Source organism: Gekko japonicus, unplaced genomic scaffold, assembly GCF_001447785.1.
Source record: "Gekko japonicus isolate JY-2015 unplaced genomic scaffold, Gekko_japonicus_V1.1 scaffold574, whole genome shotgun sequence".
Taxonomy (NCBI): Eukaryota; Metazoa; Chordata; class Lepidosauria; order Squamata; family Gekkonidae; genus Gekko; species Gekko japonicus.
The window spans coordinates 231727-246181 of NW_015159725.1; the positions used below are offsets into that span (position 1 = coordinate 231727).

The following is a 14455-nucleotide window of genomic DNA, read 5'->3' on the forward strand; positions in this document are numbered from 1 at the left end:
AAGAGAACTGGCGGGATCTGCGTGCCCCTCCTTGGTCATGCGCAGTGGGGTCGGCGCGTGACCTGGGAGAGGCGCGAAAATCCCTTTTTGCTAGCTATCGGTACCGAGAAGGTTCAGCGCAGGCGCAGTGTATCCCAAGGGTGTGATGCACAGAGACCACGAAGAAGATCAGTGGGATACGGTAATTCCTGATTATAAATTATATCAGAAGGATAGGGGTAGAAGGGTTGGAGGTGGGGTGGCTCTGTATGTCAGAGAGAGTATATAGTCCAATAAGACTGAAAGGGTAAGTGAATTGTATTTGCTTCTGGAAATGCTATGGGTTGAAATAGTGGGCCCAAAAGGAAGCTTAACACTGGGAGTTTATCGCCCACCAGATCAAAAGATAGAGGAGGATTATAAAATGATGAATGAATTAAAGATAGCAGCTAGACGAAATAATTGTGTCGTAATAGGTGATTTTAACTACCCACAAATTGATTGGGTCAATATGTGTTCAAGTCAGGAAAAAGAGACTGAGTTTCTAGACACTCTCAATGACTGTGCTATGGAACAGATGGTCACAGAACCTACCAGGGGAGAGGCAATCCTGGATTTGGTCCTAAGTAATGCCCAAGACCTGGTGAGAGATGTAAAAGTAATTGCACCGCTTGAGAACAGGGACCATAATGTTGTTGAGTTTAACATTTGTATGAATAGGGAGTTGCCCCAAAAGACCAACACAACCACTTTTAACTTTAAAAGGGGTAACTTTTCTGATATGAGGGGACATGTGAGGAAGAAACGGAAAGGAAAAGTAGAAAGGGTCAAAACCATTGGGTTAACAAACAGAGTAATGCATGGTTAACAAACAATGACAGGGCATGAAGGCTGAGTCCTTCCTCTGATGTTGCCTCCTGGCTCTGAGATTCAGAGGATTAATGCCTCTAATTGTGACCCGACAGGTGTCCATGGTAGCTTCCGTTCAGTTACCATGGACAGAAGCCACTGATAGTCCTCTCTCTTCCATGAATCTGTTGAATCTTCTTTTAAAGCTGTCTATGCCTGTGTCCATCATTACATCCTCTGGCAGCGAGCTCCACATTTTAATAACTCTCTGTGTGAAATATTTCCTTTGTCCATTCTGAATCTACAGCCCATCAGCTTCATTGGATGTCCCTAAATTCTAGTACTTTGGGAGAGGGAGAAAAAGTTATCCTTGTCAACTTTTTCCACCCCATGCATCATTTTATAAACCTTTATTGTGTCCCCCATTAGTCTTCTAAAGTGAAAAGTCCCAGACTCTTAAGCCTTTCCTCATGGGGAAGGTGCTCCAACCACCTAATCATATTGGTTGCCCTCTTCTTTACTTTTTGCAGCTCTACGGTATCCTTTTTTGAGATTAAGTGAACACAACTGCATACAGTATTCCAAATGAGGGCACACCATAGATCCATACAGGGGCATTATAATATCAGTCATTTTATTTTCAATCCCTTTCCTATTAACACCTAACATAACACCTAATAACACCTAAATTGTTACATGTTAATATTTTTAAAAAACCACAATTATTTCTTGCTCTCATAAAGATATGTAACAGAATGCTATGAAAACAGAATAAGCTACAAATCATCCAGTGGCACCTTTAAGACTAAAAATGTTTTCTTCAAGGTATAAGCTTTCATGTGCAAGCACACTTCTTCAGATACAGTGAAACAGAATTTCTTCAATCATTACATATAGGAAGAGAGAGGGTGGGGTTTAGTTGCCAGTAAGGACCAGTTAAGAGTCAAGACAAATTTGTTTCTGTCTGTCTTAACTCTAATTGGCCCTTCCTGGCAATTAACCCCCCCCACCGGACTCAAACTTTGTTCTCGCTACCCACCTGATTCTAAATAATGAAGACGTTACTGTTACACACAGTTCAGGAAACAAATACTGCTTCTTGAACTCCACACAAGCTATATCCTCTTGCCTTGATTTAACTGAGGAGATCTATGTAAAGAAGCAGGCTTCATCATATACAAGTCTTGCCAGAGGAAGGCACAGTAGAATATCAAAGGGTGGGAAATGTATACCCAGCATTGTGTAGGAGCATTTTCCAATGATATGCTTCCACTTCTCTATGGAAAACTGTCCACATAAATATGTCTGTTTATCTACACTTGTCAACACTGTTGTGCTGCAAATCAATTGTGTCAGAGAGACTAATAGGCTTGCCAAGCCCCCGCTAGGGGCGGGTAAATTCCCACCCGGGAGGCCCGTTACCCACCGGCGGCGGATCGGGCCCCGGGGGGAACTCCACCCCCTGCCGGAGGGCGTCCCCAGCGTGATGATGTCACCCGGAGGTGACATCATCACACTGGCCACGTTGTGGGGGGACACTCTGTGAATCGAGGGAAAACTCTATGGTTTTCCCTCGAGTCACAGTGCCCCGCCCCCAACATGGGCGACGCGATGACGTCACTCCTGACGGAGCCCAGAATCCCCCCGCTTTCAAGTTAAGTCGACTTGGCAACCCTAGAGACTAACTATAGGATATGAAGCACAAACTCCAATACTTGCACACGGTACAGAATTTTACTAATGACCTTTTGCTAACCTTATTTAAATGTTGCCAACCTTTAAAAATATTTAAATTTGAACTGGAAATCCCCCCCCCCCGAATCCCCCACATCACTGTATATATCTGTCTACATATTTCAATTATGACCATTCAAATATAAAACCTATTAAAAGCATGTCTAGGGTAGCAATAGTATTTTTATAAATTATATCAGTTGAATTAAAATGTAGATATTTTAATGTATTTTGCAATCTCTTCCAACATCCACTGGAAAGGAAAATCAACAGTGAATACAACTTTTTATTTAAGGTATTAATGGTAAATACAATAGCCTGTTTCTCTGAAACTGGACTGGACTGGGAAAAGTCTAAGTGTATGCTGAAAGAAACCTAAACATATATTTGAAAACATTATTTGGTTACGTTATTCTCTGTTATTCTTTGCAGCCTTTGAAAATTACAATTGGTTATAATTTATGTACTCTAGAAAGATTTTCTTGAAAGATAACAGAACTACTTTAATGCAAGGAATAAAAGGTAACTGGTAATTCCCCCATGTGTTGCATATTTTAAATTGTTTGGTAATCCCATGTAGATTTCAATACTATACACCCCAGTTTTTTCAATATAAGCCTGACCACCTTCTCCTATCTAGAAAAGTAAACCCCAAGATAGAGAAATTTTATATGCATGCCTGACTCTCAATAAGCTGCAAAAGGGGTCAAAAGAAATAATTTCACCCCTCCCCCCACAGAAATGTAGCTTCATAAAGGGGCTGGGGCATCTGTGTTCACTTCAGTGAACAAGACTCAACAAATAAGGCCAGTTCAGCTACTTCCAGGCTTCTGGCTATTTGAATAGAAAAACAGTTAAGCTTGAAAAAGCACACAAAGTCATGTGATCTAGATTAGCCTTTCACTGATGCTCTTGGTAAACTGCAGAAGAAAGACTGAGTGCACAGATGAAGAGACAATGGATGGGAAAGTAACGCTCTGTGTCTGTATGTTTAAAAATTATTCTAAACACTAGAAAGTAAGGAACACAGGAAAAAAAGAAAGGACAGAAACGGTAAATGGGACTGTTAATTATTAGATTATATCAGTATACAAAAGGTATGAAGACACTGCTATAAATTAAGTTACAACAGCTTCCAGGTGACTATTAAAACCGCTTATTTTCACATGGTCACTGAATTTCTTGTTTAAGACTTTTCATTCATCATCTTGGCATCAATCTGTGTTTGATTATATAGGACATCTGTGGCCAAAGTCTCTAAAAATAATGTTCCCATTCTATATTTTAGAAGTTATAACTAAATTACTTTCAAGTTCTCTTTTCAGTGACTAAGACTAAAGCCAGCACTTTAAATTCTGCTTGGAAAACAAACTGGCAGCCAAAGTAGACGGTTCAAGATCTCAGTAACATGGAAAAATATACTTGTTTCAGTCAGCAACTAGGAAACTACACTTTGTACTAACTGAAGTTTTTAAGACAGCCTTACATTGAGAATATTATAGTAATCTAGCCCCTGGATTCACATGGATGTAATAGACAGACCTCTCTGCAAATGTAAACAATGCCAGCCATTGCAAGTAGATAAATAGGTACCACTTCAATGGGAAGGTAACAGCGTTCCGTGCGCGTTGGTGTTTAGTCATGCCGGCCACATGACCACGGAAACGTCTTCGGACAGCACTGGCTCTTCGGCTTTGAAACAGAGATGAGCACCGCAACCCTAGACTCGGACTCGACTGGCTTTCGAGCAAGGGAACCTTTACCTTTATGAGCTGTTGTGAGTCACTGCTCACTTCTTCAAACTTATGTTCATTTATTCTTTGCATCCTCCTTGACTGAATCCTTCTGTACCAAATGGAAACCTAGGTTTCCTATCTCATTACCAATGCTGATATCTCCATGCATCTGTGTATCACATCAATGCTGATATCTCCCCCCCTCTGCATATTATACCTAATCTAATCACGCCTGCTATTGCCATTCGGCATCTGAAATAATCTTTATAAAGTTTATATCTCCAGTACCTTGTATTACATTTTACAACACACATGGCCTGGCCCGACAAAGTGACATTTATGTCAGATCTGGCCCTTGTAACAAATGAGATCAATATCTCTGATGTAGACAGTGGGAAATTTTCTACTACATCTCTGTATGAGGCAAATCTTACTTGCCTGACACTGGTGAGAAAAACTCTCTCCATGACCAAGCTATAGAATTAATGGGCCTTAATCTAGAAAATCAGAAATAACTAATATACAATAAGGAAGGACACTCTCAAAAACTGAAAGATTGGAATGACTTGTAAAATTAATGTAGGAATACAATTTTAGTAAGCAAATAATGGCTCTCTATCCCTTTCTTATAATTCTAAAATATGACACACCTAATCAGATGATGATTTAAAATATCTTTAATACTGTTCAATGCAATGTTATAAAAATACATTCAAATGCACAGGAGTGCAACAATAGTTGATTAACCCAAAAAATTGTGTGCTACATCCCTCAAAAGACTATGTACTCCTTAATGAACTTTTTAAATGTACATGTTCTTGGAATATGTCTGTGTTCCAAAAATAAAATTAAAAAGTTAAATGTTGCCTCCTGAGCTGCAGAATGTGCATTTACTTAAGCTTCCTGGAAAAACATTCATATCATTCCAAGGGTGACTAAATGTTTTCCAACCACATAGTTAGCATTCCAGACAGCTTTTCTTTCCCCTGAGTTCATTACATGAAAAATATCAGTTCCAAGTTCAGAGCTAGAGAGTTTCCTTCCTGGTGCCCAAATTCCTAATGCAGAAATAACAAATCATCCTAATGAAGTGCTTTAGTGGTTGTATTACTTGGCTTTATCCTTTAATTAAAACTTTACAGAATGACTGAAAGCAAAGACTTTGCAAAAAATAGCTATTTTAAAACATTACTGTAGAAAATACCTGGGTATGCAGCACCTCCAAATAGACATAATTCATTCTGATTTCTTAACAATAATTTAAAAACACCTCTCCATAATCTCAGTTTTTAAGAGTAATGTAATACAGATTTACCTTCACAAAGAGGAGTAAATCTAGTCAAGGAATGTTTCTTAGAAGAAACTATTTCCAGATTTCTGGGCTCAGAAAGTATTGCTTGTACCCCTTCTTCAATAAAAAGCTTTAAGATCACTCAGATATAATTTAAAAATTCACAGCAAACTGAAACAGACTGGACCAGGGGTTGAGGGTAATTTCATAGAGGATGCTCATGTAATTCAGATACTAAGACTTTAAATTTTCTCCTAAGCTTTCAACTAAGGCAGACTAGCATTTCTAAGTAATGTGCAGCCCAGTCTACTGTATGCTTAGTTTGATTTCAGTCCTTTTGAGTTCAAGGGGACTTTACTCCCAGACCCGTAGTCTGGCGGAGGGAGCTCGGGGCATGTGGCGCTGCATGCCTTGTGGTTGGCTGGGAGGGAGTCAGCAGCAAGCCAGAGACTCGGACAAGAAACCGAGGAGGTAGGGAAGGAGCCCAGCCTCGACTCACCTGCAGCTGCCATGCTGGCCACAATAAGTCACGTGGGCTTGCCAAACCAACATGATGGTGCTGGCAGCTGAGGGTGCCCCATCAAAAGAAGCAGACAGCTGCTTTCTCATGCACTCCTTGTGAGGCAGCAGTGCCTCTGTCTCACGAGTCCTGGATCCACCGTGTCTGCCCACCAGCCAATCAGGCTGGGCTTTAGTGTACAAGCGCTGGCAAAGGCAGGCCCTCCGCTCCGGTAGTTGAGGGAAGAGGTCGAATTACACTAACATTTTTCTGAGAGGTTTTCTTTCTCACTTGCCTTGGCAGCCTCCAAAGAGTGGAACAGGGCAGGGAAAGATCCAAAGGATATCTGCATAGGAGCTGTCTCCCATAAAATTGATAGTTATGACTTCAAACTATAAAACTGCTCGATTGTTTTGCTCTCCTTGCTTATTTTCCATTGATAAATAGAGATGGAGGGGGAGGGAGCCTGGGGCGCATGGTGCTGCGTGCCTCGAGGTTGGCCAGGAGGGGGAGGGAGCCTGGGGCACTGCTGCTGAGGGACAGCTGAGGAGCCAGGTAGGCAGGGCAGCAGGCAACAAGCAGAAACAAGCATCATGATGTCTCTTTCTGCTTGCTGTCCTGCCTGCCTCCGCGGCTCTCCTTCTTCCTTTCCTTTCCTGGAGCAAGAGGCTCCTCTGGGAACAGAAAGGGAGAAGGAGAGCCTGCTGCTAGCCTGCCAGCCAATCAGCGTGTCACTTCTGGGTGATGTCACAAGTGACGTCACCATGGCGCCCCCACCGCCACCAAGCCAAAAATTTTCTGGCTACAGGGCTGCTTACTTAAATGTACAAAGGATTGTATTCTGAAAGCATCAAGACAGACAACCAGGAGTGTGAAATGCTTGTCTAACGAACCGTGTATCTAAACATTCTAAATACAAGGCAGCGGCATGAAGCTACTGTAAAACCAGGGGAAGGTCCAAAAAAAAAACCTGAAAAGGGGGGCAGGGTATTTCTTCTTCTTCACATTTTTATCAGGCCAGAAGCAGAAAAATCTGAAATTTAGGAGGAAAAAAACCCCCCTTTTAAAGGTCTCCCGGAATAAGTGAAATGCTTTCAAAAGGCATTTTAAAATATAGCACTGCCAATTCACACTGCTGAAAATCTCTTGGATCTATGATTCAAATGTAATAGTAACAGAGATGATAGCATTACTACTCTTTTGAATGGACTACTTAATAAGTAACATTCCTGGCATCATTGCTATTTTAGGCTTAATGCTGGAAAAGTACTTTCATATGTCACAACATATAGGATATCTTCAATTACTTCATTCAAGAATGTGGTGGCACGACCTTATATAACACAGCCTGTGAATCCTGATCACCACACAAGAACAACACCACTGTAATACAGTCACCATCTGAAGATCAACCAGAATCAGAGTAAATAACATACTAACTAGAAACCAAAGCTAACGTAGCCATACCATCTAACAGTTCCACAGTCTTCCTGGAAACACCTGACTACCCAAGCACAATACTGACAGCAAACAACATTATTCATGGACAAAAACTACCAGTCTGTCAAAACAAGGGAACAGAAAAGTAACCCTATGACATCACCTAGTACCATATGAATGCCTCTGCAACACACAACATTTTGTTTTTGTGGTTTCACAATGCTGTTGATTTCAGTTTTCACATTTTTAAATAATTTTCCCACTGTTAAAAACTAAGTACATTTATAATTATTCATTTACTATAAAAAGCAGTTATACTTTCACATTTCATAAAAATACTAAACATTACTACCTCCTCAGCAGATTCTCCAGGTATGCAGACAAATATGACTTTGTAAAAACAAAAAGAGAGGGAAACCTTTGATAAAAACAACAGCCAGATAAGGAACCAATTTGCAGAAGGGACAAGGCAGCTGGGAGCAAATAAAACTTCCTCTACCTCCGGCAAAATCCTGAGAGGTAGAGATTTCCAAACTGTCCCCTCCTCCATATAATGCCTTGCACAATTTATATGCATTTATTCACATGTCTGCACAGTTCTCACATAAAGCAGCAGGAGAAGGTATGTATTTACAACATGGAAAGTAGTATGTGGGCTGAGTTGCCAAAATTCTCTCCTCCCCTTGCTTTTCTTCAAACCAATGGTAGAAGCACTTTTCAGTACATGCAGCTCCAATACTGGAGGTGAGCCAGGTTGGGAGAAAAACATTGAAGCAATGGAGTACAGACAAGGAAGGGGAGATGAGTTTTGCTCCCCTTACCAGCAATTCCTATTCATATAAAAAACCAGAGCTCTCCCCCATCTCCTCCATGAAATACACATAGTTTTCATTGCATTTATAACCACATCACTTCTATATTTCTTCTAGTAATACGAAGACGTATTGGTAATGGTACTAGATCACCATTTATATGGGGTGGATCCATTTAAATTGGTGTTCTGATATATTCCTATAAGCAAGATTAGAAGTTTTTGTTGCTTATTTTTAACACCCTGGAGGCAGTGTGTGCAGCACAACAGAATGCATGAGAGCCTCACAACAGTGACTGGACTTGTGCTACAAAATTACTGATTCTCCACAAATGAAATAATTAAATAGTTAGGAAGAATATTCTACCAGAACTTAATACTGTTTTCTGTTGCAGCCTAAGTTTTCGCTATAGTTTAATAGATTGACAATGTGCACATGTTGACACACATAAAGCTTTGCCAGATAACAGACGGGCAAGCTGTCCTCTAGGTATCTTCCTTTCAGCATTCTTATTCTTCCTACATCACCTTTGCTATCTGCTCTCATCAGAGTCTAACAGACTTCCTATCTACTCACCTTCAGGCTTGGTCCAGCCCATCACTGGATGGATTTTTAGCAACTGAGACCCTGACTTGTAACTGGCACTCCCAACTTCAGTCTTGATCCTGCTGGAATCACACTTCAGCTTCCTTCATACCCAGCTACTTACAACTTCCCTGGGGTTTAGTTAAATATCTTATTTGGTCAGCCTTTCCATCTTTTGACTATGTTTACTAAATTCTGAAAACTGAAAGCTACTACTTTATCCATGCCATTCAACAGTCTGTGCAAACCAGAGCTGAGCTGAAACAGCATTTTCATAAACTTTCCTGTCCCTACAAAACACGCTTCCAGCTCTGGTCATTTTTTGTGTGCATGTTGTATACCTGTGCAAAATTGTTCCAATAATATTCTTGCTCCAATCCATTTCAGTTTAGCTTACTGGTTATACCAGAACAGGTACAGGAACACACATATGAACCCAAGCAAAACTTCTTGCTGCATAACAACAGGTGGTGCTGAAACTTACAGCAGTGTAGCAGGACAGGGAGTGTCAGCCCAGTTTCCAGGACAACAGAGGTATGTTTTCTTTCATCACCCATTCAGAGTACAGACTCTGTTTGCCCTCAGTGATACTGACTACAAGGTGCTGTGGAACTTATACTATGTGATGCCTGAGGGGTAGAATTATATTGTGAAAAAACTTATTTCCTATGCAAAAAGATGCTGAAAAATTATTGAGCAATGGAAAGGTAGAGGGTTTTCCACATGTCCTGAACTGGCAACTTTTGGAGAAACGTTAAAAATTAACAGTGACATAACCACCGTAATTCTGAGTTCAAGGCAAATAATCTGTTATGCAAAAACTGCATTTGATTTTTCAGTGTCTGACCTTCACACATTGGGCAGCATTCCCCAGGAACTTTTACAGGATTCAAGCAGTTCTGTCCACAGGCTGTGGCAACACAATGGGACTCTCCATTGATACACTGGCAGAAAGTACAATCATCTTCCCTCCAGCGATCACCATGTGCTTGGATCTGGCCATCAGCATAACAGCCAGCCGGGTTACTAACTGGAGAAACCGAATCTGCAATAAAAAACAAGATTATTGAATCCAGCTGCAGTACTTATGCATATGCAATGTTGATAACACAGCTACATTTAAAATACTGAGATGAGGACAAAGTTAGAAATATTACCCATATTGGTATTCATACAACAGCAATATTGCACAATGTTAAGAATAAAACTGTATAAATTACAAACAGTCGTTAGACAATGTATACAGAAGCACTCTGTTTTTAATAAAAGTAGACAGAAATACTACTCTTGCAGTACAACACTACTGATTCTATGAAAAGACTGTTATGTGAAATACAAGTTTTGCATTATTAATCAAATTATTGTGGTGTCAAAAAAGCAAAGGACATCCTGGTAAGACTGGCCAATCTATAAAAAAAAAATAGCAGTGTTTATTTTTTTAAGTTACCTTCGCATACTGGACAGCACTCTCCTTCTGGTACATAGTATCTCTCACAATGTAGCTCCCCACACTGTGCGGAGAAACAAATAGAGACGCCACCTTGACACCGACAAAAACGGCAAGCATCCATTCGAAACATATCTCCATCATAATATTCCACACTATTATATATACAGGCTGGCTTCACTTCTGAAACAGCAAATAGAAAAGGGTACTTTTCAATAGACATGTTTGGCTATGATATAGATTAAAGAATGAATCTGTGCCAAGATCCAGACCAAGAAGTCAACAAAAAGGCAGTATAAGAAAGCCTATTTCCATAACTGAAAACATGCAACTTAACATTACCGTTAAAGACATCTTAATAATCCATAAAGTTTCTACACCCCAAACACAGGTGGTTGTGAGTCTTATGATGAAATGGCACACACAGGGTCACCCAATAAGTAATAAATATACATGGGAGTACCCTCCGCAACTGCTATAGTATGCAAGTAGTGTCATTATTAAGATGTTTCTACTGTCTTACATATGTAAGAGATATTATATACATATAATGGCTACAAACTAATGCCTTGAAAATGCTGGAACTTCACATTCTATGAAAGACAAGGCTTTTTGTGTGTGCAAGAATCTCTCAATCAGAATTTTCCCTTGTGCATACAAAGGTAGAGAGTTTGTTGATTATTTTACTACCTATTGCAGTGAGGACCATTTCTATCCAGGCATTTTCAGTGGTAGCTCCTCTCTTATAGAACTAGCCTCACCAAAGAGGTGAAAAAGGCACCCATGATTCAAAGGTTCCAGAAACTATGCAAAGCCAAGTTGTTTAAAAATACTTTTAATAGTCACAAATAAAGAACAGTTATGGTTGTGAGTAAACAGACATCAGAGCAAGAGGTGTCAGTTATCAGAGACAAAATATTGTAAGAATGCTAGTGTTTTAAGCCCGTTTTAGTTAAAGTTTAAAAATCTTTAATTGTGTTCATCTGTGTCCTTTATAAAGTTTATGTCTTTACTACCTGACATTACATTTTATGACACACATGGCCCGGCCAGACAAGATCTCATTTATGTCAGATCTGGCCCTCATAACAAATGAGTTCAACACCCTGTTCTAGATGGTTTCAGCTATTTGATAACCTACGTTTTATAAGTTAAGAATAATATATGAACTTTACTAGCATACTACTTTTACTAATAGCAAATGACAAGCACAAAAACTTGCAGTGGAGAATATGTCTCATTTATCTATATTGGCACCCCATTTCTGCCAAAGAAATCCCCTACAAACTTTATGTCCAGATCTCCAGTCAAAAAGACCCTCCACTTGCATTCCTATAGTTTTACCTGATGCAGAGTGCTTAACAGACCTGGTTTCAAGCCTGCCCACAGAGTATAATACTTTGGCTATTCCACAGTCAGACTCCAAAAAAGCAGACATGGAACAGCCTAATTTGCCTGGTGGTGCTAGCCAAAATGAACAAAGGAATGCCCCAGTTTTAGTGGATCAACTTGTGATAGCGACTGATAACAAAGCTGCCCCAGTGTATGCTCATCAGCCCATGCTGATGAATGATACTACCATCTTTCTAGACCAGCGAGATGCATGTCAGAAACCCCCCCCCGCTCCTTTCTCTTTTATCAGTAGAAAACCTAGTAGGCTCCAATCCCATATATCAAATATTTTAAGTAGCTTCTAGGTCAGACTTCATACCATATACAGGATTTTATTTTTTTTTTAGGTGAGGAATCCTCTCCCCCATTTTCTAACAAAAGCTATAGGCACAATGTTTTCTTTGGAACATTTAACTATTGTGTTGTTGTGCTTTTCTGAATTAAATATTAGAATTCAGATGCAAGAAACATAGATATGCACTCCAACAAAATTTTCTTTAGGAGGACCATGATAAATTGGTTTTAACATTAGTACTGGTGGCTAATCTATCTATCTATACAAACTGACCCACAGCAGCTTCTACATAAATGTTACTTGGGCTCTTCTTATGATTACACTGATTAATTAGTTATTCATTTACAAATAAATCACATTTTTCAGTCCAAATACACTACGAAGGACACATACCACTGACGCATTCAAAAACATCACAGCACTTGCCAGGCGTTCCGTCTCCACGTGACACTATTTGGGGGATGTAGCCTGCCTCACATTTTGGAATACCACATAAACCAGAAAGACACTCGCACCTGAAACCAAAAAAAAGGAAACCAACACAAATAAGTGAGACAAACATAAGAGGGAGTAAGACACAAAATGGACAAAAATAGCTAGCAAATTGATTTTTTGCAGTTATAGAATAAGAACATAAGAACAGAAGAGAAGCCAATGTTGGATCGGGCCAATGGCCCGTCCAGTCCAACACTTTCACACAGTGGCCAAAAATACCAGGTGCCATCAGGAGGTTCACCAGTGGGGCCAGGACACTAGAAGCCCTGCCACTGTTGCCCCCCCCCCAAGGACCAAGAATACAGAGCATCACTTGCCCCAGACTGAGAGTTCTTGTCTATACCTTGTGGCTAATAGCCACTTATGGACCTCTGTGAATTCCATGTGTTAATCACTCTTTGGGTGAAGAAGTACTTCCTTTTATCTGTTCTAACCCGACTGCTCAGCAATTTCATTGAGTGCCTACGAGTTCTTGTATTGTGAGAAAGGGAGAAAAGTACTTCTTTCTCTACCTGCTCTGTCCCATGCATAATCTTGTAAACCTCGATCATGTCACCCCTCAGCTGTTGTTTCTCCAAACTGAAGAGCCCCAAGCGTTTTAACGTTTCTTCATAGGGAAAGTGTTCCAACCCTTTTATCATTCTAGTTGCCCTTTTCTGCACTTTTCCCAATGCTATAATGTCCTTTCTGAGGTATGGTGACAAGAACGGTACACAGTATTCCAAATGAAATCGTGCCATCTATTTATACAGCAGCATTATGATACTGGCTGATTCATTTTCAATTCCCTTCCTAATAAAATTAGCCTTTTTAAAAGAAACTTATTGTTAAACACAATGAGGTAAAAAAGATTTAATATTTGTTCCAATGGATACTGCTTGAAATTGAATACCAACGTCCTACCTTGGGATGTGTGAATGTGCAGCAAGACTGAAAAGTCTTAGTTCTAATCTGAATAAACGTAAGCAACCAGCCCTCGGCATAACTGTCTCCTTCCACAAGACTGTTAAGCTGAAATGTGGCACGCTGGTTTTACAAGGTTTCCTGTGAGGATACCAGGACATTCTTATCCACTTTCAATATTATATTTTTCCAGGAAACCTGGATAGTGGAGGAGATATATTACCCTGGCTATTTAACTTTCTTTCAGAGTGCATCCCGTTAAGGGGAGGGCGGGATACGAATAAAAAAAATAAAAATAAACTAAAATAAACAAAAAGCCCTTTAGGCCATTCCTGAGAAGGGTTAGCATGTCTAATTTGTATGGCATTGCTCATCCATGATTCTGAAATGATTATGGCACAGGATTTTGTTTTAGTACTTAACACTGAGATCTCATTCTATAATTTTATTCACATTATATATGCTACCTGCAACTTCACATGAATTGAATGATAACTGGGCCTTGTTGGATGAAATATTTAATAAAACTAAAAGCAACTTCCCAATCTGTTAATTCCTCCTAGTGGGTGATTTTAATGCATGAATAGGGGCCGACAATGATCATTAAATTAAAAAACGGTATGGTCCTATCAATAAAAATTTCCTTTGTCCCTGGTGGTTTTGTTGGTCATTAAAAGATGTTGTAATAAATGCCAATGGCTTGAAGTTGGCCACTTTTGCTATCCAAAAGAATTTAGTAACTTTGAATGCCACCAGAGAGTTGATCCAAGTGGGGATTATACCTTCTTGGGCTTCAAGGAAGCTAGTGGGTTTTTAAAATCTATATATAACAATAAAATATATATATATAACAACGCTTATGTTGCACTGAATGTTTTTAAAATGCAGTTTTAATGTTTTATGTATTGGGCATTGGCCCCATCTGTACGCCGCCCTGAGCCCATTTGCCGGGGAGGGCGGGTTATAAATTTAAATAAATAAATAAATAAATAAATTTT

The 14455-nt window shown here is 39.7% G+C and overlaps 1 protein-coding gene across 2 annotated transcripts in view; it reads right to left on the reverse strand.

Moving 5' to 3' along the window:
• CRIM1 (cysteine rich transmembrane BMP regulator 1 (chordin-like)) overlaps positions 1-14455 on the reverse strand; it is a 204026-nt gene that overhangs the window by 67124 nt on the left and 122447 nt on the right. For both annotated transcript variants that reach the window (XM_015423500.1, XM_015423434.1), the window contains 3 exons: positions 12453-12574; positions 10373-10555; positions 9773-9970 (listed from right to left, as the gene is read on the reverse strand). In XM_015423500.1, coding sequence (XP_015278986.1) covers positions 9773-9970; positions 10373-10555; positions 12453-12574 — 503 coding nt within the window. The remainder of the gene's footprint in view (positions 1-9772; positions 9971-10372; positions 10556-12452; positions 12575-14455) is intronic.